We start from the raw sequence: 23,816 nt of genomic DNA on the forward strand, positions 1-23,816 counted from the left end.
GATTATAAACTCCAGTGCATACGGGCCATACGGTGGCCCACACATGGTCATACATGTGGTGACCCAAAGTCCCATTTAATAACTTTACATTGATGTTAGCATTTTTTCCCCACTACTTTTACCTACTGTATATGAATCCATAGGACATAAAGGTGGATTTCAAAACTATACATTTTTTGCAGCACATTATCAGTATTGTATTTGAAAACACTCATTTACAAAATGAACAATAACCTGTAGCAAACTTCAAATATTAAAAGCTTTAGATTTTTCTCGGCCCCTGATTAAAAAGCTCAAAGCTCAAAATAAACTGTAGAAAAATGACTTGAAATTGAAAACAGTCACTGCACTTGAAAACATTTCATATTTTCTATTTTTAACTATAGCAATTGTGTGTCATGGAAAAATTATAAACTGGGATTTCAACACATGCAAAGGGAGAATGAGCATATGACGGAAAAGGTCAAATAGAAGTGGACAGAGGGCTTCCTGCCCGCTCAAATGCCTTTGATGCAGAAAAGCCAAGGTTAGAAATTAACACTGGTCTAGTATACAACTTTTCAGAGCTAGCCTCATTTATATAAATAAATTTCTGAAAACTTCCAATGCAAACTTGAAATGCCGCATAAAACTGTAAATCATAATCACAATGAAAATTATCCTGAAAACTATACAAGTAACTGAAGAGTCCAATTATTTGAAAATATTAATTGCAGAATATTTTCCCTCAGCCTCAAAGAAAAGCAGTTGGATCCTTTTTTTCCAATTATGTTTCATTGTCACTTAAACAATTCACGATTATCGATAAACAGGTCTAGATGCTGCTAGAAGCTAAACAAAGGTCAGTTATACAGCATCATCGCATTACAAGGACTCTATGATGTCTTGAATAATATAACAATGGGGGCATTAAAAGTGTTGCCTCTATGCAAATTAAACCTTTACCATATATAAACCTACTTATCAGCTCTTTGAATTGAAAGAGCTTACGATTTCATCAAATACTTAATACAAATCTAATGCTTTATATTATAAAGATTTAGCAAAAAGGCAAAGTATGAAATGTAAGAACTCTAAAACTTGACATCCAACCTTTTCTGAACAGTTCAGAAATACATATGAACTGGAACATAGCCAGCAGCCATATCACTCTGCAACTCATAACTGGCAGCCCCACTAAAGCTCAGCAGGTGTGAGCCTGGTCAGTACCTGGATGGGAGACTCCTGGGAAAAACTAAGGTTGCTGCTGGAAGAGGTGTTAGTGGGGCCAGTAGGGGGCGCTCACCCTGTGGTCCATGTGGGTCCTAATGCCCCAGTATAGTGATGGGGACACTATACTGTAAACAGGTGCCGTCCTTCGGATGAGACGTAAAACCGAAGTCCTGACTATCTGTGGTCATTAAAAATCCCAGGGCATTTCTCGAAAAGAGTAGGGGTGTAACCCCCGTGTCCTAGCCAAAATTCCCATTGGCCCTAACCAATCATGGCCTCCTAATAATCCCCATCTATGAATTGGCTTCATTACTCTCTGCTCTCCTCCCCACTAATAGCTGATGTGTGGTGAGCGTTCTGGCGCACTATGGCTGCCATCGCATCATCCAGGTGGGGCTGCACACTGGTGGTGGTGGAGTCCCCATTACCTGTAAAGAGTTTTGAGTGGAGTGCCAAGAAAAGCACTATATAAGTGTAAGCAATTATTATTATTATTAACATGAATGTCTCTGTTATGAGTATTTGCGTAGGAATTTACCTGTTGAGTTTCTGTCAGGACTACAGGATGAGTGCGGAGACAGAGCTTGCAAAGAGAACATGTTTTTACCTCCAACTTTTTTTTTTACCTCATAAATTTGTTTTTTATGAATCAGTGGTGGTGGCGGCCATCTTCTACGCTGTTGTGTGCTGGGGCAGCAGCATCATGACAAAAGATGCAAATAGGCTCAATAAACTTATCAAGAAGACTGGCTCTCTGTTGGGGATGAGCCTTGACCCCATGGAGGTGGTGGCTGAGAGGAGAATGCTGACCAAGCTCACAGCCATCATGAACAACACCTCTCATCCGCTTCATGGGACTGTTACTGGGCAGCGGAGCACTTTTAGCAACAGACTGCTCCAGCTACGGTGTTCAAGGGAACGTTTCCGCAGGTCTTTCCTCCCGGCGGCTGTCAGGGTGTATAACGCTGCCCTAGGCTAGGACTGTTAGCTCTTCATTTGCTCGTCTATGGACAGCATGTTGCTCCATTGTACTTTTTGGACAATCAGTCTGTATAAACCTATGCACATTTTGCACATATTTTATTGTTTTTACTGTGACTATGATCATCACATTTTGCACACACCTATGTAATTATTTTTTATTTATTTATTTTTATTTATTTTGTTGTCTTTTGTTTTGTAACTGTTCTGATGTCTGTTTTTGCTTGTCTTGGGCTGGACTGCTGTAACACATCAATTTCCCTACGGGATTAATAAAGTATTATCTATCTAAATAAAGGAGCGTCAGATGCCCCCTTAAGCTCAAACACAAGCTTATGTAATAGCCATAGCACAATAACTTAAAGATTCAGCACTCAACTGATAAATTAATATTAGAATAAGGATCATAGTTTTAGTATATCGAAAGTTTTCTGTGATCCTTTATAAATCTGGGTCACGAATTGTATGAAGATCTGTAGCACTGTTGGTGTCAAACTACTAGAGCTGTTAGATAAATTAGTCCATCTTCAATATACATTTATATAGATTTCAAAAATAGCACCCTTGCAGCTGAAAGATTAGTCCATAGCACCCTTCTTCATTTTATTAAGCAGAAATCCAAGAAGTTACCGTATCACAACTGCATCCTTAGGTTTTCATGACATTAATCATGACATGACATTCATCATTTCCTCATCTACATTACTGACCCAGAAATGTCTGTCTCTCCTCTGCAAGATACTTTGTAAAAGAGAAGGAAGGATTTCATTTTTTAAATGTAATCTTAATAAAACAAGTTCTCCGCCTTATAAAATCTTCCCAGCTGAAACAAACTTTACTCTCCCACGGGGTGTAAGGAGGGTTATATATAGGAGTCGTTATTCCTTCAAATATTAATAGCATCTAGAAAGCCAGTTAACCAAAACCTCTAAAACTCTTAAACTAACTTGGAGAGGTGGACTATCCTACCTCTCTCTGTCCTTGGTAGGATTTAAACCATAAAACTAATTCTACCTGCATTCATGTTTTTATTTTGGAAAATATCTCCGTCCCTTCATTCACTTTTACAAATGCAGACAGGGATGTAGACATATAACTGTCAATGCAAAAAGTTTTGCCTTTTTTTTTTTTACAAGATATCTTATTTTAATGTAATTTAAATCTGACAATGTCAAGCTGAGGAACTGCATGTACAGGACACGCAGATGAAAGTTAAGTGTCTTTTTCTCTCTTGCACACCACTTTGAATCTCGTCCCTTAGAAGACAGACGCAGGAAAATGTCTTAGCATCAGAACCGGATTAGTTGCTAAAAGAAGTTAAAATGCAAGAGTAGTTTTTAAATCTTGAACAAAGGGCAATTAAACTATCAATCAGCTACCAAGCAAAGCAGCTGAGTTAGTGGCAGGCCATGTCATAGTATTACTTACCTTCTGAGATGGCAATTTAGCCGATGTGGTGTGAGAGCCAGGGAGTTCTGTTCCGAAATCTCACGCGAGGCAGTAGGGCTTGCTCGAGAGTCTGACTCCTTATTGCCCTTCTCCCGGTTTAAATAATCCCGTCCTAATTCAGTCCTCAAGACATCCGTTAAGACAAGTCTGGCATCCTTGCTATATGGATACAGTTGTGCAGAACAGTGGCATAAATGTTTGGTGACTTTGTGAACATATAGCTATTTGGCAGAAAATTGAATTATCTGGGTAAATGAGGGACACCAGGTATACTGAAAGCAACAGCGCATACTCCAGCATCATGATGTCTGTGCATTAATTCAAAGTGCAAGGCAAAACAGACAAGCAACTTCAGATCAGCCGGCTGCAAGCTTTTTCAACCTGGGGCATGAGCAGCCAGTCTCATCAAAAACAGTCTGACAATAACTCCAATCCAAAATGATTACATGCTACTGTATTAAGATAGTCAATTCAAGCTTTATCATCCTCTGGAGAAAATTTGTTTTGCAGCATAGTTCAATACAACAAGGCAGACATTGAGTTACACATTTCATAACACTCTCTGAAATCGTTATAACCTTTGTTTGTGGAGGATATTTAAGGTGATCTGATTTGCTCCGATTACTTTGCTACTTATTTTCATTAATATTCCCAGCCTGTTACAATTAACAGTACTGATGCTGCCCAACACAGAAGTGGGACAGTATGCTATTGAACAGGTTAACCATCTCCAAATTTTTTTAATGTTCTACTAAAAACTATCCAGTATTTTATTTACCTTTGAGTGTGATTGTACTCTTCGACCCCAAAGCAATCCAAGCACTGTTCAGAGGGCTGGGATTTGAGTTTTATGGTGCATGACCCAGACCTGTAAAAGCATAAACAAAAGGCTCAAAGGATTTAGGTTCTATTTCTTTAAATATGCAAAAAAATATGGAAAAAAAGGTCTGGGTCAAGGGCTATAAAATGCATAAATACTCAGCCCACTGAGTGCTCTGACTGCTTTGGGGCAGAAGAGTACATTTTTGCCCAAATGCTAAAAAATACTGGGTAGTATTTAGCTGTCCCAAGTCTACTATGAAAAGTAATAAAAAAGGATTTTCTTCTCTCCTAATCTTTTGTTTCTTCCAGGCAGATAACCACATACAAGGTGGAAGTTATTTTAGAATGCCTCTTTCCTACTGCAGCTCAGTATGAGCAAGAGAAAGATCGCTGAATGAGTTGTCTTTGAATAAGATGAAGCTTTCTTATGGACAGACCCAGAACAGGGTGCACGATAGTGTGTGGTTATTCAATATTAGACTGTAATATTCTGTTAATGTATGGAGTATTGTCTCGACATTTGCAAGTGTTTGATGCAGAGACACATCGAGAAAATGTACATTTAATCAAGTCTACCTCTACACCATCGCATAATGTACTAGAGTACATATAGTATGTCTAGTTAAATGACATTTGTAACCCTCTCTTATATGATAATGAAAGTACTGATGCATTGGCTTTACGTTAAATAAAATAACACTGGTAACTTAAAACAAACAATAATAATCACAAACTTATAGTAATCGGTTAAAATAAATAACAGGAATTCCTCATCAGTGTCCAACCCCAGTTTCTCCCTCTGCCTCAGTGATTAACAAGGGCAATATAACTGTCAGTGAGCCTGTAAAGCCGTCTGCAGCTTGTCAGTCCACACAGAACCAACTCGGCACGTTCGCTGCAATACAGGAACAAGACCACACTGAGATGCTGATTCTTTGTCACGGGTACTCAGGCAGGGGACAGGGAGAGGCTTAGCTCATCTTGCGAGCCTAGTCTGTTGCACTGTGAATTTGAAAGCTGCGGTTTCAGCCTTCAGCTTGGTTTCATCTCCCTCTGCCCTTTCAAGACCCTGTCAGCCAGACCAAATTGTGAATAAGTAAATTTGTGAAGGAATTTGAAGATGTCAAGACCTTACTGTATGGACAAACTGTAAGCATTGTAGTTTATTACTGATGTGCAAAGACAAACCTAAATGTTTAAGAAACTGAGATCTTTCATTAAGAAATGTCTTGCTCACATTCATATTGCTTGAAAATCATGCATTTTTATCCCATGCGGCTCAAGTTGCCATTCAAAAATGCAACTTCAAGCAACTAAATCAAGCCCTTAACAGGCCTGCCCTAGCCTTGTCTGTGTGATTTTGATATCTTAAACCAACTGGAACTAGACAGAAATGAGATGGAGAAACACAAGAGATAGAATCATTTAATTAACCACCTCCCAGTAGGAGTAATGTGCAAGAATTATTGCCGTCTCCTCCGAGTTGTGTATGATCTTGCTAATTCATAATAAAATAAGAATTGGATGGCCCAGACACAGAAAGATACTTGTGTCATCATATTATTCTATTTCATTGTTCTAAGGAGTTGTAAACTGAAATTTAGTCTTCACCTTCCTTAAAAATTAAGGTAAACTAAAATCAAGCATTTCCTTTAATGTTTTGCTTACCATTTTTATCAGAAACAACATTTTGAGTTTTCCCAATAATCTATGGAATATGGATACTGGACTACACATGAGATTTGCTGGGATTAAAAACAAGAAAAACAACAATCTGCATAAAAATGGATCCCAGCTGTTTCTAAACTTTGACCTTACATTTTGTATCAAAATATAAAGTACTGTGACTTCTTTTCAAGCTAGCAAAAAGCAATGAAGAGTAACACTGCTTGCAAGATTACCTTCTGCTACGTAGCTCTGAACCATGAGCTTTTATAATATATGACTGCAATGAGAATCTCGCAACATAAGACATAAATACATGCCAGATTTTGCATTAAAATTCTCCACCTCCCACGTGTCACAAGTCTGCAAGTATCACCCTTGATGACACTTTCCTTAACTGGCTGCAGAACTGCCACATCACTACCTAAACAGCATTCTCCTTGAGCTTGGACTTCTCTGACGTTTGTTTGGAAATTCTGAGAGGTGCAAGAATAAACAGCCCTTTTCTGCATTTAATAGAGGATGTGCCCCATCTGGTGTATGATGAAAAAACAGCACCCTCATATAAGGTTTCTGTGTTTAGCTGTTCCTGAATACAGTTCCTACTATGGGGCCCAAAAAATCAGAGCACATTTTACATTTGTAACTTTCTGATGTCTAATTTCTGAATAATGAAATATGAACATTTCATGTATGTTCCAAACTAATCAGAAACACAATCAGTTAAGAACTGCCAATTATTTTTTGTTCTACCTACCCAATTTGGAACTGCCAAATGCATGTTTGTTTTTTGAGTCTCGGCTCACGGCTACAAACTCCGAGACGATGCACAAAGGAGAATGAGGAAGTGCAGGCTGACACCTCTGACCTGCCCACCTTCGAGCCACCTATCTTTTAACGCAGCACGGGCAAGAGCCCAGGAGCGGAGGACCAGCACTGAATAGAGATGAGGCACATGCCTTACTGGCCGCACCACAAGGCTACAAGCACCCAGGAGGACACAGTGGTCACCGAAAGCCTAAGGAGCCCCTGTCATCCCACTATACTCTTGGCGGGCAAGGCAAACTGTGCGTCACCACTTGGGGAATCCACATTGGACCCCTGATCACACAACTCAACCTGCGCGGGGGTACAGGCACACACTATCAGGATTCGACAAGTGCTGGAACATGCGCGAGCCAAGTTCTAACAAAATGTCAGAGCACAATAAACACTGACGTAATTACAAAAGTACATAATACTAAAACTGTGTATTGAAAACCGTACACCCATAATGAACAGGATGAAAGGCTCCTGCCAGGCAAAAATAAAAAACAAAAACGATAGAACTTTTACGATAATCAGAGAGAAAAGGGATGATCGCAGTCCAATATCAGGAGAACACCAACCACATGGTGATTTTAGACTGGAGTTTTCATTTTGCGCTGACCACTAAATCAGCAGTCAACCAACATATATGTTTAAAAAACTTGCATGAACTTATATATACACAAATACTCCACGATACTAGTAGTAATGAAATTTTGATTTAGAAAAATTAGTTCAAAAGCACCAACAGTTCAATATTAATGTTGGTAAATATCCTGATGGTGCCATCCTGATTCTTACCATACTCGCATCTCCCTGTCTGCTGCATTTGGGCTGTTGTGCCGGTTGAGAGAAATCAAGGCTTGAGATCTTCTGCCACTGTTAGAAATCTGACTCCAGTGTAGCTATTAAAAAACAAAATGACTATTAGGAAAAAAAAACTGTACTGTTTGTACTCTGGACGGGATTTTAATTTTTCTAGAGAATGAAGGTGGAATGGATTAGCTCAGTGACTGAAATATCTCTGTATATAACATGTCTTCTCTATTTATATATTTACAAATATTAATTGCTACTTCAAAGTCATGACCACAAGCCTTACAGCAACAAAATGTGAAACAAAAATATGGCTTGAGATCTACACACGTCAGAACATCACAGTTCTCCTAAGGAGCAGAAAAAAACATGCATTTGACATGAAAACGTCAAATGCAAAAAAAGACGTATTCAAGTGTTAATCATTTACCACTTTTAAATAGACTCCTCCCCGTGGGTAACATACTTATGATGCCCCTTGGAATTCAGTTAGATTGCACTAACCTTTTTGTAACCTGAACCTGAGGTCTGAGAAAGAGGAGACTGCATCACCACGCTCGGAGAGTCAGAGGATGACTTCCTTTTGGGAATCCTGAAACTCCCTTTCAACTGAAAAACAGAATGGTGGGCACAGGCCTGATATTTCCATTTTCTGTTACATATGAATCTAGACTAGATAGAAAGGTATATAGAGGGGGTTCCTGATATGTCACCGCTACATAGATTCTTCCTCACTATCGTTTTTGTTAGTAAGCAGCTAGGGGACAACTTAAGCAACAACAACTTTTATCATATTTATGTTGGCTTCTGTTTATAAATTATACTGGAGTTTAAATGGTACAAAATTTAACAAACCCAAACCGCTGCTCCAATTAAACTATTTTCTTTCCATAATAAGCATACACTCTAAAGAACAAGTATCGCTTTAAAGATGACCTTATATATTTTTAGCTGGGAATATTTTTTCTCCTCACATTTTGTTTTAATTTAGTTGTACCCTTTAAAGGCTAAAGCAGAACAATTAACACAAACACGATGAGAGGAAACCTTGAAAAGCATACTGTCTCAGTAAATATAAACTTTGAGACATCACCTACTAATAAAATTATTTTATGTGCATGTACTGACTTGGCCCTTGGCTGAATTCAGTAATATAAGATGTAAATGTTACAGGAAAATGAATGACCACTATGACGTAAACCAATCTCAACTGCAAACTAGTGTCAGGAACGTAGTTTAATATTGCCTATCAGAGATGCATCCAAAAAACCTTGCTGTTGTTGTATGACTACCAGTTAGGACAATTTACAAGAAACACCCCACATTTCAAACAAAAAGCATCTGATTTCTGCCCCAAAACCATCAAACTGTCATGGGTTCTCATGAATAAGACCAGTTCTGAAAACAAACCTTAGGACTCCCCAATTTGTCCTGCAAAGGTGAAAGACCCAGCACTTTCCTGTGATCCATTGCTGACCTCACGTCTCACAGGGTTTAATACAAGTATCTCCTCAGAGCACGTCCAAAAATCTTCAGGGAATGTCACTGTTATTGAAGCAGAAAAGGGTATATTTTATTATAACCATGAAGATAATACTAGGAATGCATGTTGCATTTTCTTGTGCAAAAAAAAAAAACAGGAAATAATTTCCCTTAGGCAGCTGATAAACAAAAGGATCTGAAATGTTTTTAGGTTATTTAGAACAATGCTGAAAACATTTCATTAATTTTAATCCTGATGAGCACCCCTCCTGAAGACCTGTGAAATGTTAGTATTACATTTATTCAGGCTAGTCAATACAAAGCAACATATTAACATATGCCATCCATCATGTTTAAACACATGTATCCATCATGTTTAAATACAATAATACTTAGACACTGATCAAAGGAGCAGTTTATATTCATGCATTTTCATTTGTTGCATCTTCTTTTAAAGCATTCTGTGTCATCTAATAATTCTCACTCTAATCAAGTATTCCACACTTGATGGCCAAAATATTAGGAACTCCCAGCTACTCTACACTGACAGTGACAGGCATCACGTGCTTGGCTTGAAGGACACAGCCAAGACTTTCATCATCCTCATGAACAGAACAATCGCTACATCTGAAATGTATTCAAAGCAGGTGCTGTAGGAGTTCTGTGAATTTACTGGAACAATTTACTAATTGTAACAGTAATTCACATGGTATTTGGCTATTAGGATTCAATCGGAATCATCCCAGAATAATAACTGGAATACCCACACGGGTTCAAATACACAAAACACCTTTATTATTACATAAGACTGTGCATATAAAAACATATGACAATCTGCCTGGATACAGAAGGCTGATCGTATTGTGAGGGTTACCAAAATGCAGCATATATCGCAATCACAAGATACAAGACAAGGAATATGCATTTAGTATACCAACTTGGATATTATACAAAATACTGCCTTTAAAACAGCTGATTAGCTAGCTTCTAAATATACATGAAGTTAATTTCAAGGACATGATGGACAGACAGAAGTTACTTCCAATTGTAAAATTAACACCTTAGTATGGTCTGCAAATTCAAATGATAAATTAAAACCTGTAACAGATCAATATTATTAATAGTGTTAATAACAAAAAACGTACATAAAATTATTAAATGCCTATTTATTATTACGGTCAGATTCACTGGATACTTCAGAATTAACAGACTCCTATTGAAACGTAATGTGACATTTGTAGCCTTTGAACGGAAGTCAAATCATTAATCATTTACTTTGAAATGAAACCTTCTGTCACTAACAGAACAGCCTTGAAAATGAAACTATATGATGGAAGAAACTTGAACAACTTTAAATGAAACATTCAAACAAGTTTTCATAACATAAAAAGGATTGAGCAGTTTACCATGGACATTTTTTAGAACTGGGGTTTTATAGAATGTAATGTAGCTAATAGTACAATCGTATTATTTGAGGGTCGACACTAGTATTTAACAGAAGTACGAAAAACAATAAAATAGTAATGAAAATGCAGTATTAAACTATAAAAAGGCTATATGTGAAATATTCCACGGAACCAACATATACTAATGCCGACACGTAGTGTAGATCAGTTTTTTTAGTCAGCTATAAAGACCTTTAAACAGGAAGCGGCAGCCTACAACATTGGCACCGCTACTAACAAAATACTGCTTATCGAAAATAAAAAAAACGTCATCCTAACAAATACCTCTGTATAAATCCCCTCTGATTAGTTTTCAACCCATCCTCTACCAGGAAGCTGGCGTAAAACAACTCTGAAATCACCTGAACGCCGGGTCTTCCGTGCACAAATACAAAATTTGTTGTAGATAATAACAGTATCAGGTTTACATTAGCAGTTCCAGCTACTTACCAGTTTCCGTTTGGAAAGCATTAGCAAAAACCTAAAAAGTTTTTAAAAATTAATCCTATGTATGATACAAGTTGTAAATAATGGGCATAAAATACATAAAAACAAATGCGTGGATCTACCAACCAACAAAAAAAAAAACAACACTCTTTAATTACTTCCTGTTTTTACCGGATGTGGTTATACAAGAGAGAACTAGCCAATCCGCGCAGCCAATGTAGGCGGAATCTAGAATGAAGCTTCCGGTGGTCGCATGCTTCGGGGTTTTAGTAGCTGCGATACTATTGTATATTTCTTCTAAACTTTACTTAACACCGAATAATACAAACAAAAGGAGAAAAGGTATACAAAAAAAATATAAGTGCACAAAAAACACACAAAACAATACAATGTCGGAGGTCATTTTCTTTTTCCCATATTACATTTTGCAGAGTATAACGTAATACCAAAATCCTTAAATCAACGTTCATATTTAAATGCTTAAAGATAGGGTTTTGCATGTCTATCTAAAACAACTTTGTATTTATACAGGTAACAAATGTGCCACAGTTCATTTTACAGCCTACCAGAGCACACAAAAATCATTTAGTTTATAGTGAATTTATAAAGTGTTAGTTTCACAGGATAAAACCTATGAACAATTTTAAATGTTATTTCTTTAGCCTTGTTTGTAAGAAAATATCTGTCAGGGGTTGTCCAAACTAATTTCAAATTAATATTTTCAAATATCGCATTCTAGATGGATATACTGCATCTGGTCAGTACCTGGATGGGTGATCTCCTGGGAAAGCTAAAGTTGCTGCTGGAAGAGGTGTTAGTGGGGCCAGCAGGGGGCGCTCACCCTGCAGTCTCTGTGGGTCCTGATGCCCCAGTAGAGTGATGGTGCCATCCTTCTGTTGAGATGTAAAACCAATGTCCTTACTCTCTAAGAGCATTAAAAGTACCAGGGAATTTCTTAAAAATCCTGGCCAAATTTCCCCCTGGCCTTAACTAATCATGACCTCCTAATAATCCCCATCTATCAGTTGGCTTCATCACTTTGTTCTCCTCCACGCTGATAGCTGGTGTGTGGGGAGCGTACTGGCACACTATGTCTGCCATCCAGGTGGGGTTGGTGGTGGAGGGGATCCCCATTACCTGTAAAGAGTTTTGAGTGAAGTGTCCAGAAAAGAGCTCTATACGGGCAAGGAATTATTATATACACGTAAGAATGAAGCAGGGCTTACACAAATTCCTCATGTGGTATTGCATTTTTTTAGCGTTTACTTCCACACAATCCAATAAGAGATTAACTGTAAAACCTGGAAGGTCAACCATAACAGAGTTAAAATTACCTTTAAACAAACTCACCCCATTCTCAGAAACAGCATCAAAGACCATGGAGTATCTCAGAGTTGAAATTTGGAATCTATCCACAAATTCAGCATAAGTCAACAATATGCCCTCTGTGTTTAACAATTCGCCTAATAACCAAATCATATTATTATACCATGTCTACGGGAATATACTTGATGTCTTTGTTATTCCATATATCGTATTTATGTGGTGAGAAATTATCTTTAGATATTACATTTCAAGAAAGGAAGACGCCTCTGTTAAACTTATTAACTTCATCAGAATTGTTCTTATATTAAAACTACACTTAAACAGAAGGTCAATATCACCTATATGTTCAAAAACCAAATTGGGAGGATACTGCAGTATACTGTAGGTCTCATGTGCTATAATGCAAATTCCCTTACCCATTGCCCTTAATAAATACGTGTCTAGCTGCATTACAAACACATCACGTATGTGAATTACAATTAATAACGTTAATAGAATTGTTTTAAAATATTATTACAATTATTATTTTAAAAAAGAACAACCTTTGATTACTTTATTGTACGACACATTTAAAGCCCGTGTGCATCTGAGAAAGTTATTTTTTATTTCGAACATTTACCCACTTTTGCCAAAGAGATTCTTAAATTTACTCGCTTTTAAAGTACAGTATATCAGAAATGGCCCTGTCTGGCGATATTTACTTTTTTTCCCAACCCCCCACACGGGCCTCATTTGTATGAAAATATCTGAGTTCGTTTGATTTTTTTAATGTTGAAGGTTGAAATAAGTGAAATAATAATGACATTTTAAATCCCGAAATGTTTATTATTTCGGTAAGTCAGTGAAGTGTAGGGTAATGGCGGAATTCCCGTCTCTCATCTTAAAGGGAAAACTAAATTTGACGAAACAACTTTTCACCACGTAAGAGGCTCTCCAAGGTTCGAAGAATTAATTAAAGCGAACAACAAGTAGCATCACATTTTTATTGTTAGCCTTTCCTATAGACTAATAATTGAAACTAATAATACTGGGTACCAGGTATAAATACAATCTCATGACGTTTTTGTGTTTGACGCCACTTCATCTGAACCCCGAGGTTTGCGTCCCGTTGAATTTGACTGGGCCAGTTTTTCCACAGTAAGTCTGACCTTATTTTGGTCTCTTTCATTTCCCATTCAAAATCATCGATTTTGCTCTTAGTTGCAACCAATGGCAGTTTTGCCAGTCACATTTGTTTTTTACTAATTAACGCACAGTTATTATCAAGTATCAAATGGGAATTAAACTGCGAGGTTAAGTTTAAATTCGTACAAAAAAATGTTTATAAGGACGGAGTGGCTAGTTTCTCACTCTTTTGCTCAGACATTATGTTGTCGCGGGACGATTAGTAGTTAAATGTTTCAGACATTTTTATTAAAGCTCATTTTTCAGTATAAAATTGAGAAAATGAAGACCTGCTGACAACAGACGCTGCACTCTTTCGATTCGTTTTGAATTGTAACTATTCGATAAGTGAAGGGTCTTTTTGGATTTCTTTTTTATTTGACTTATTTCATGTCACTGTCCACATGAATCAGATCAGAACTGTTCCTGTTGTAGCAGTAACTGTTGTAACATACTATGATTCTTTATTAATAAGAGGAATGCCTTTCTCATTCGAGCATTTCTTCCTCGAGAATGACATTTTCCCGTGGCCTCTATTTAAAAAAAGGGTGAAAGCTAATGAAATATTACTTGAATTAATACATTTATTATTTGGTTCAGGTAATGCTAAAAAGAAAAGGTATTAGTACTTGATAGACTGTATGGCTAAGTAGTCCTTGCGTGCAGAAAACACTATTGAATGTCAGGGAGGGATGTTTATTTCAGGTCCTGAGAAGAAACTCTCATGTTAAACTTTTTTTTCCCCCAGCTCTGACAATGGACGAATGTGCCGAAATGACGAGTGGTGATGCCCCCCCCGACTTCCAATACTGTTTCAACCAGTACGGAGAGCTGAGGCATCGAGTGAGCCAGGAGCCCTTCGTGTTCAAGTACGACAAGGGGGACATGGAAAGCAACCAGCGTCAGCACCGCGCCCTCCAGCAGTGCGTCACCGAGCACGTCTACAGGCTCCTGGAGCAGGAGTGTCGCTTGCAGAAGATCTGCATCCCCGTGGATGCCGCAGACCGCCAGGGCGGGGGTGCCTTCTTCATGAGCCCCGGGGCTCTGTGTCAATCGAAGACCCTGGTGGTCCTCATCCAGGACCGGGGAAGCATCCGTGCCGGCCAGTGGAGCAGGAGGATGATCGTCCGCGGAAACGTGGAGAGGGGCAGCCAGATCCCCTACATCAGGAGAGCTCTGGAGGGCGCGTGCGAGGTCGTCGTGATGAACCCCAACGACGGCACGGTGGAGCAGGCACGGGGGGGCGGCGGGAGCCCCGAGGCGCACGTGCGGTACGTGTGGGACCACTTCGTGTCCCCGAGCGCCGCCGGCCACGTGGCGGTGGTCGCCCACGGCTACGGGGGCCTGGCCTTCGTCGACCTGCTGTCGCGCCGGCCCCAGGCGGTGCGGAGCCGGGTCTACGCCGTGGCCTTCCTCGACTCCTGCCACAGCCCGTGGCACCAGGCGCTGGACGCGGACAGCCGCGAGTGGCTCCGGAAGCACTGCCGGAAGTGGGTGCTGAGCGCCAAGCCCCTGGACCGGCCTGTCGGCCCCCTGAAGGTCGACTGCCCCCAGGTGTCGGCGGGCACGGAGGACCGCGAGGCGGCCCCCTGGCGCTGCATGGGCTCCGTGTTCCGCTTCTTCGCGAGGGCCCTGAAAGCCAAGACAACCGTGCCCTTCTCCCGGCCGGCCATCATCACCAGGAGCAAGAGCAGGAGGGAGCCGCCTCAGGCGTGAAGGGTGGCCGGCGGCTTTCCTTTTGGAACCGAGGTGGAACTTCCCCTCCAGACTCTCAGTAAAAAAAAACAACCCCTGTGAGGTATTTAAACAAGATGAGTCAGCTAAAATTTCCACAACTTTATTTGTTTTTTTTTTTTCCACGTCCTGTCCAATGTTTGTGAAACTTAGCACTGGGAATTTGGAGCTTTCCAGTAAAGTTTACGTTAGGTTGTTTTCCTCATTGGGGGGATAGAAATTGGTTATTTAAATTGACTAGTAAAGTACTGTGCTTAAGTACTGGTATAGAGAACAGATGGTCGGACGATAAAAATGAGGAAGTGCTGGGGATCTATTCATTCCTCGAGTATATGAAGGAAACTCGAACTGCGGTGCAGCTGGGCTCCCTGGCTGCTGAGTGGTCTGAATCGGAAAGCCTGTATTCCACGGCTCTGTGCTTGACCTGTACACCTCGAGGCACCTCATTTCAGACCTGGAAAGAAATGTCGGTGAGGCAAGAGTGTATGTACAATTTAAAGGTGAAGGAATAATAAAAAGAATTGTGGTCGCAAATCTTTCTGTCCGTCAGTATAGTTCTGTGAATGTGTCAAGTGCTTCCCTTGCCAAGGGATCCCACAGTGGTTAAGTACAGGAAGAGAAGCACTACCCTAGGTGATGTGCAGCAGCTCATGATCTAGCTCCCCTAGGGAATTACATAGCAGCAGATCAGCAAGAGGAGTGAGAAACCACTCATCACCTGAGCCAAGGGGAGGAGGTACCTAGGCCAGTGTGCTTGTCCAGCGTGGAATCTGGAAGAAGAATCGAGATATGGCTTCATCAGTTGAATTCAGAAGGAAATTTTAGTGCAGATTCTGCACAGACAAAGTGGAATTTAGCCTCTCCAGCTCTGAACTTGAACTGAGTACTAATCTAGCCATCTGTTTTCAGGGCTAGAGCTATCACGTGTATACAAGACCACGTGCTTATCATTAACATATGTTTTAAACCGAAAGAGGCTTTTATAGATGGTATGTGAAGTTGCAGTGTGAAGCTCTCAAACTCTTCCCCCATATTCACATCTTCCAGATCACACACGCACACAAAAAAACTAAAAAGTAAATTTGGCAAGATCTACAAAGGTCTATATCTGACCAGGACAGCCTACAACTAGAAACCAAGGTACCCATGTTCCTCCTTCAGTTCAGCCCTTATTACCAAATAACCAGTATAATCAGTAAAAAAAATGGATGCTTAATTTATAACTTGTAGTTAGTGATTAAAAAGATAACAAGATAGACTTAATTAAAATTATGACTGTAAACCAGGGATACATAATATTGACAAAGCTGCAGCAGCCATTTTAAACAAAAAACATTCTTATAAGAAACCATTGTGGACTGGTGCTATAGGGCCCGATACTCAGGGGAAAAGATCTCCAGTCCTACAGAAGTAAAGAAAATAAGCACCCTTTTACATTCCAGATCTTGATTACATTCAACAAGAAAAAAACAGATTGGTGTGAACACAAGAGAGGTTGTTTCACGTATATCAGAATATGCACTTATGACAAATTCCTAAACCTGCAGGAATGACAGTGTGGATCTCCTTTCTTGGTGTGTGTTGTAGTGAAACTGGCTCTGCTGAACAGGCAGGAACAGGGAACTGATTCAGTGTCTCCACCTCTGTAGATCTGGCAACATGTTCTGGAGATGTGATCCCATCTCATGATCCACATCAGAGATGCCACTGGTGGGGCAATCCAATACAGGTCTTCATACTAGGCACATCTCAAAGGTCACACTTTATCACAAAAACCATACCTCATCAACCAACTAGAGGAGCTCCACCCCGATGTAAAGCTATTTATTCACTGCAAGAACTGACTGATCTGAAAAGCTATGTTCTGCTAGGCATGCGTTTCAAGGGTAGCTGAGTATTGTAAATGGCAGATAACCGAGGATATGTTAACTGAACTTCAGCGTACTACATGTGCTGGTTATTAACTTTAATGGCTAAATCAGTGGAATAAGGTCAAGGGGATGAAGTCACAAAGGGGCAAATAACCGAAATGTTTTAGGGTACAGCCAGGGTCTCAGACTTAGGGTTCTCTGATCTTGCTCCACGGGAGCTCTCAGCTACAAAGTTTAATAATCAGGATTGCAGTACTTTAAATCAAGTTGTCAGGTGCTGTAACTCTACACCTCTACCTTTAGGGAACTTAATGTTGTGAGCAATCAACTGTAAAAAACATATAATTATCAGGTTAATTATATGACTGCTCAGGCTGGAAACCACAGCAGACAGGACCTCCCAAGAACTGAATTCTCCTGCTGACAGTACCAAAGGTTTTGCAATGCAACACACTCCAGATCATGAGATATACATTACCACCATCACACTACATTTTAAAGCACAGCCGTCTCTTTATTATCAAACACAGATCCATACTTAACATATTTTAATTGATAAAAAACAAATAATTCATAAATCATCTGAGCCAAAAATAGAAATCCTTTTCACTTTATAAGAGTTTCCAACTGAGCCCAAATCTGCCTTTTATTTTGAACATGTAATCAACAATTGCTATCATCATAATGAATTTTATATTTGCTTTTTTTTTTCAGATTCACTTGAACATCGCCAAGGCATTGTAAGTGAATGCACTTGTGGTTGTGTGTGGTACTACAGTACATTAAACGAAGCTTTTTGACCAAAGGTTTCAAACGTGTTTTAAGGCTCTTTTATTTTCAATGTTTAATGGTAACAAAGAAATAATTGAGTACTACACTCACTTAGCTTTTAATACAAACCGAAAACATCTGGAACACTGTTGAAAAAATACAACAAGCCAAAAAGGCCACTTTTATCCCTCAGGAAACATTCATTGCTTTCTCAGAACCCGTGTTTCATAATAGATTCAAAATATGAAAATATGCAGAAGAAAACGGGGTCAAAGCATGTCTGCCTCTTATGCATCATTCAGAAACACCTGACGTTCTCCTTTTTAAAAATAGGACAGGAAGGGCGAACTGAATGACGCACCAGTATGATTGTTTCACATATCGAGAACAAAATGTCTGACTACAGAAGCCCAGTTACAGCAAATGACAAGCTACTGTGTCCCACCGTTCCCAGACACGTACTACTAAGGGATGTGAAAGAAAGTCACACCAGACGGCTGAACTCCTCTTCACAGGTGGCAGAATTTAACACGAGAAAGTTCCTTTCCTTCAGCAGTACACATTCCCAAACTTTTGTCTTCCTTCATGCAAAGTCCTGTTCTGTAGTCACGACCCTGCAGCATCGGAATATAAACTGCAACCCAACCTATATTCCTTGGTAGAGAAGATCGTATTTCGGAACATCCCTGGGGTCGATAGGGCTCTGCACGATGAGCTTTCCTCTCATTGCCCCTCGATAAATCACCTCAATCAGGTCGACAAAGTCCTGCTTGGTTTTAAAACTTCCCACAAATTTGGTGTGATCCGGAGACCTAAACAAATACCAGGAGAAAGAATGATAATATGAGTGGAGACCTTGAGCGGCAAGAAGTCTAAACAAGGACAGAACTGTGCATCCCCCCTGAACGGTACAAATAATTGTATTTATGAAAGAACGTCACGGCAAAAAAAACAAACTTCACAGAACACCAACAAGGTATAAAATCAAACATCTACATCAAGTCGTTTTACATGTCTTGAATAGGTCACTCTACATTCTTTGCCTTCCCAAGCAGCAAATTAACCAATCTTCAGCTGTCCTTACCACCTTCTACAGGTGCGCCACTGAGAGTGTGCTCACGTGTGGGATCACAGCAGCTCACTGTCTGACCGGAAGGCGTTACAGGGGGTGGTCAGGTCAGCCCAGTCCATCACTGGGGTACAGCTCCCTTGTACTGTGGACATTTTTACAACTCGCTGTCTCAGGAAGGCTGGGAGTATCGCTAAGGACACCAGTCATCCTGGTTTCTTACTTTTCTCCCGCCTTCCCTCTGGTCAGCGTTATAGGAGCATAAAGAGACAAACCACCAGATTCAGAGACAGTTTCTTCCCACAAACTGTCAGATTATTTCACTGTACCCCTAGCACTTACTCACACTGCTGTTCTTTTTCAAGTTGTAGGTTTTTTAACTCTTTGCTGCTGCTGCTGTTGTTCTGTGTTTATGTTCTGGTATTTCATTAATGCCTTTGTGTGGGAGTATACATGAAAATAACCATTTAATTGCACCTGTGCAATTGAGCTGAAACGTCATACAACACCGTACTAGAAACAAATCATTCATTTGAATCTCATGTGTTATTCTGGAAGAGAGGTTGAGAGGATTCGAAGAGCGAAAAACAAACGATTAAAGAAAGAATGTCTCCCCGTCCCTTCCCCCTTCATACAATCTATTACATTAATAACATCTCACCCATAATCCACCTTCATGTGTTGCCCATTGAAGAAGAAGACTGTGGACGGGATGTAGCTGATGTCGAAATACCTCGTATAGACTGGCACTTTATCGACATCCACCAGGTAGATCGAAGCCATGTTGCTGAGATCATGCGATGTCTTTGACAGCTTTAAATGAAGAAAATAATAAAATAACCCCGTATTTATTATAACAGACACGCATTTTCAAATGAATTTCTGCATTTGTCTTCTGCGTTCGATCTTTAGTTGTACGTCGTTAAGTTATAGCTGTAAAGCCCACAATGATCTGAAAATGAAAAAAGGGGAGCTCTTACTATCTCATCAAGCTGCATACAGACGGAGTCTTCATCCCTCCCAAACCGCAACACCAAAACTTTCTCGGCCACACTCTTAATAACCTCGTCGATATCCTTCTTACAGGATAGCTTTGGTAGAAACCAGCTCATCTCTTGTTTTAAAACGGAGGCATTGCTGTAAAAAAAATGGAAATAACAGTTTTACACCATCATAACAAAAACAGTAGTGAAGTGAATTCTATTTGTGACCCGGAATTGATCATCGCCGCGTACGGGAGTTTTATTTGTTCCGACTGGAAACACGTTTGTTTCGTTGTTTTTTCTCTCTCTAATAAAGCCACTGTGTATCGACCATTTATAAATCCGGCTGCGTAGATGCAGTGAAGTATTCGAACTATTTAAAAAGTATTGGAGTCTACGGGTTAGGGGTTCTTAATTTTTTCAAGCATATCTTACTAACGTATTTGCCTCCTGTTTCCCTGCATGTGAGGGACATCACAAACCGAGGGCAGAGTTTTTCCCCTGACCTTAATCCGGCATGAAACTAGAGCATGTGTAGTGTTGAACCCTCTTGAGTGCTGCAGTGTAATTAGACGTAAGTGTTTGAAACAAAACAATTAATGATATTCGAAGTAAGAGAACAGAGCTTTATTTCGGGGGAGGGTGGTAATTTAGCGCGTTAAAGAATTTGAGGTTCTTGTACAAACTCCCCCTTTTTAACAGAATAACGTGTGATGGGTTTGCTTGTGAGCTTGTGTCGGTGAATCATTTTCTGAAATTATTCTCCCTGTAAGCCATCAGTGAAATAGAAATTATTTAGCCGAAGAAAACTAAAGTAAAAATGTAGCCACCCCGAAATCTGAAAAGGAAACGAAATGCAGAGTGATGTGTGCTCTTCACAGAGTGTGCTAATACGATGTGATGTACTTTAAGTACTATATGGGGGGCGTGGATACAAACCATAATTCAGTCTATATTTGAGCACTGAAGTGTGTGTTTCCTGTAAAACCAAGCTTAATGTGCTTATAAACTTGAATGTTTCGAGATTTTGGCTGCCGTCGCATCATTCAGGTGGGGCTGCACACTGGTGGTGGTGGAGGGGATCCCCATTACCTGTAAAGAGCTTTGAGTGGAGTGCCAAGAGAAGCGCTATATAAGTGTAAGCAATTATTATTAATTTCTTTCTTAATAAATGCCTTTTTTTTTTGCTTCTGAACAGGCACTGTAGAATGAAGCTCCTAAAGCCACAGTTTCTCAGCGTGGTCTCCAGATGCTGCGTGCCCTGGAGGCCGGCCCTGGCTGGCAGGCGGGGGGGCTGGCTGCAGAGACCCCGTGGCCCTCCTGCCCCCTGCCGAGCCCTGTCCGCATCCTGGGGGCTCCGCAAGGAGGCCAGCCAGCCCTCAGGCGGGAGCGCGGAGGGGCTGGACCTGGGCGCGTGGAAGGCGGTGGCGAGGTCGGAGGCGCGGGGGGGCGCTTCCCCGGAGGCAGGGGGGCAAGAGGGGGAGCCCTCCCCGCTGCAGGCCTCCCGGGAGCTGGTGGAGATGTGGAGGCAGGCGGGCAAGCTGGTGCCGGAGCACCTGGCCGAGGACGAGCTGCGGGCCTTTGGGGAGCTGCCCACCAAGTCCGCCAGGAAGAAGTACCTGAAGTACCTGGCCATCAAGGAAGGGCACAAGAAGGCCAGGAAGGAAAAAAAGCAGCACAGGGCGTCCGAGAGGGCCGCCGAGATCTCCAGCAGGGACCCCGAGACGGAGGAGGAGCCCAGCGGGGGGCGTCTCAGGAACACCTTCCTGCTGCAGTTCTGGCAGCGCTCCGTGGACGCCCTGTATAACTGGCGGGCGGCCCAGGCGATGCAGTTCGGGCAGCCGCTCGTGTTCGACATGAGCTACGACCAGCACATGTCCCGGAGGGAGGTGGAGAACACCGTCTCTCAGCTCCTGGAGTGCGAGGGCTGGAACCGCCGGTCCGCCGACCCCTTTCACCTCTACTTCTGCCACCTGAGGCCCGGGTCGGCCTACCTCCAGGAGCTGGCGAGGCGCTACGGCCCCGCCTGGGAAAGGCTGCTGGTGACCGCCACCGAGCAGCCGCATGTGGACCTCTTCCCCAGGGACCGGCTGGTGTACCTGACGGCGGACTCGCCCCACGTCCTGAGAGCCTTTGACCACAACAAGGTGTATATCGTGGGCGCGATGGTGGACAGGTCCATCCAAACCGGCCTCTCGCTGGCCAACGCGAAACGCCTCAAGCTGGCCACGGCCCGGCTGCCCTTAGATGAGTACCTGCAGTGGGAGATTGGCGCGAAAAACCTGACTCTGGACCAAGTGATGCGCATCTTACTAACGATGAAAGACACTGGGAAGTGGGAGGAAGCGCTGAGGTTTGTGCCCAGTAGGAAGCACGACGGCTTCTTTGAGGCACAACGGCAGACACAGCAATGTGGGCGATCTGGAGCGTCGTTTAACAAACAGAGGACTTTCGTGAGGCAGGAGGCCTTCCAGCCGAGAGCAAGAGCAGCTTTCAAAGGCAGCAAGAGCGGCGAAACCGCTTCCAGGGCGAAGACAAAGAAGAGCTGGTGGGAAGAAGATTAGCCCTGATAAATCTTGAACCCGGCGCTTCAGAATTTCAGCCACTGCCTTCTAGTGAAATGAGATTGTAGAACCTTTTGGGTTTTTTTTCTAGTTATGCAGATTTAAGAAATGGTATAGAAAATAAATCATGTGCTCTATATACTCAATAAATCGTGTAATTGTAATAAAGCATTTCAGCAATTTGGTCTGCTGTTTTTTTTCTTTTTTAAAGTAAAAACGTTTGGAAGCATATACTATCTTCGCTACTCCTTAATAAAAAATGAAATGAGTTGGTCTTGCATCTCACACATATCATTTATTATTGTATATGAATATATTAAATAGATACAGCACATTCATGCAAGCTCCTGTTATATATATTTTTACACATATTCATAGTACACCCAGTTACAAAACGGAAGTAATTATTGGTGCCTTTACAGCTGCAAGTATAGTCCAGTAGGAAATAATCTGCATAATTTATAAAGATCATCAGTAGTGTTATCATATGTAAATATCCCCAGTATTAATCAAAAGCTAAAAAAAGATAATATTGGTAATATGTTTGTATTATACGAGAGCATAAAGAAAGGTTTTATGACATGAAGATCATAAGTAAAAAGTTTATTTTTACAGTTTTAAATTGTGCGTTGTGTGATCTGTATGCAATGAAAGTGCTTATTTTAACGATAGCCTGTTCAAAGCCACTTTCTCCTTTGTGATATTATGTTCACCATAATTCCTGATAATTTATAGAGAATTCTGTGTACAGAAAAAAATGTTTTAAAGTCTGTAATGCAAACTGACCCTGGTTAAACAATCAGTAGCCAGTCAATCTAAAGTTTCTGAATCAGTACTTTATTCCTTTTGTAGAGGGTACCCTTTAACACACCATCAAAAGACCCTGTTACCTTCAAGAGTGTAGACAACCAACACAATGAATTAGGATCAACTGAGAGTAGGTCACAGGAAAGGGAGTTAACAGATGACGAATAGAACACAAGCAGAAGGAATTTAAGGTTGGCCCGAAATTGGACAAATGGTCATTGCAGTATAACTTTGTATCATATTTAAGATTAAAGTATAAAGTATGTTGTACATTCAGAATGAAAGTTGGTTCAGGAGACAGCATTGGTGAGTTAAAGTCGTATGAGTAAGCATATAAATTAATGAAAATTGCATATCAAAGAAATAGATTGTGATAATTTTATATATGTGGCCTTGTGTAA

The 23,816-nt window shown here is 40.8% G+C and overlaps 4 protein-coding genes across 7 annotated transcripts in view; 2 read left to right on the plus strand and 2 right to left on the minus strand.

Moving 5' to 3' along the window:
- LOC102687049 (SUMO specific peptidase 7) overlaps positions 1–11,273 on the minus strand; it is a 37,680-nt gene extending 26,407 nt beyond the window's left edge. Inside the window, exons 1-6 of one of the 4 annotated variants that reach the window (XM_015364425.2) lie at positions 11,130–11,273; positions 9,163–9,297; positions 8,257–8,361; positions 7,738–7,841; positions 4,421–4,510; positions 3,622–3,801 (exon numbers count right to left, since the gene is read on the minus strand). In XM_015364425.2, the coding sequence (XP_015219911.2) occupies positions 3,622–3,801; positions 4,421–4,510; positions 7,738–7,841; positions 8,257–8,361; positions 9,163–9,222 (539 nt within the window). In that variant the 5' untranslated portion in view covers positions 9,223–9,297; positions 11,130–11,273. Of the gene's footprint in view, positions 1–3,621; positions 3,802–4,420; positions 4,511–7,737; positions 7,842–8,256; positions 8,362–9,162; positions 9,298–10,964; positions 11,070–11,129 lie in introns of those variants that run through there. The other 3 variants (XM_015364426.2, XM_015364428.2, XM_015364429.2) reach the window with 3 other exon arrangements.
- A 2,092-nt stretch (positions 11,274–13,365) lies between these two features.
- LOC102687248 (cotranscriptional regulator ARB2A homolog) lies at positions 13,366–15,878 on the plus strand. Its single transcript, XM_069178940.1, has 2 exons — positions 13,366–13,589; positions 14,365–15,878. The coding sequence occupies exon 2, from the start codon at positions 14,373–14,375 to the stop codon at positions 15,330–15,332; it is 960 nt and encodes a 319-aa protein (XP_069035041.1). The 5' UTR covers positions 13,366–13,589; positions 14,365–14,372; the 3' UTR covers positions 15,333–15,878.
- Positions 15,879–17,714: 1,836 nt separating this feature from the next.
- txnl4b (thioredoxin-like 4B) lies at positions 17,715–20,278 on the minus strand. The gene is made up of 3 exons (XM_006639184.3): positions 20,042–20,278; positions 19,723–19,874; positions 17,715–18,804 (listed from the first exon to the last, which is right to left on the minus strand). Exons 1-3 carry the CDS (start codon positions 20,171–20,173, stop codon positions 18,639–18,641), a joined length of 450 nt encoding a protein of 149 aa, XP_006639247.1. The 5' UTR covers positions 20,174–20,278; the 3' UTR covers positions 17,715–18,638.
- A 124-nt stretch (positions 20,279–20,402) lies between these two features.
- Positions 20,403–22,788, plus strand: trmt10c (tRNA methyltransferase 10C, mitochondrial RNase P subunit). The gene is made up of 2 exons (XM_006639280.3): positions 20,403–20,618; positions 21,243–22,788. The coding sequence occupies exon 2, from the start codon at positions 21,253–21,255 to the stop codon at positions 22,606–22,608; it is 1,356 nt and encodes a 451-aa protein (XP_006639343.2). The 5' UTR covers positions 20,403–20,618; positions 21,243–21,252; the 3' UTR covers positions 22,609–22,788.
- The last annotated feature ends 1,028 nt before the right edge of the window (positions 22,789–23,816 follow it).

The sequence above is a fragment of the Lepisosteus oculatus genome, chromosome 15 (genome assembly GCF_040954835.1).
Source record: "Lepisosteus oculatus isolate fLepOcu1 chromosome 15, fLepOcu1.hap2, whole genome shotgun sequence".
Taxonomy (NCBI): Eukaryota; Metazoa; Chordata; class Actinopteri; order Semionotiformes; family Lepisosteidae; genus Lepisosteus; species Lepisosteus oculatus.

Excerpts from the sequence above, each read along its gene's own strand:
- txnl4b (XM_006639184.3), bottom strand. The coding sequence starts at position 20,173 with ATGAGCTGGTTTCTACCAAAGCTATCCTGTAAGAAGGATATCGACGAG. Across the intron at positions 19,875-20,041 it reads GTATGCAGCTTGATGAGATA|CTGTCAAAGACATCGCATGA; the intron begins GTAAGAGCTCCC and ends CTTCATTTAAAG. Across the intron at positions 18,805-19,722 it reads CACATGAAGGTGGATTATGG|GTCTCCGGATCACACCAAAT; the intron begins GTGAGATGTTAT and ends GTATTTGTTTAG.
- LOC102687248 (XM_069178940.1), top strand. The coding sequence starts at position 14,373 with ATGGACGAATGTGCCGAAATGACGAGTGGTGATGCCCCCCCCGACTTC.
- trmt10c (XM_006639280.3), top strand. The coding sequence starts at position 21,253 with ATGAAGCTCCTAAAGCCACAGTTTCTCAGCGTGGTCTCCAGATGCTGC.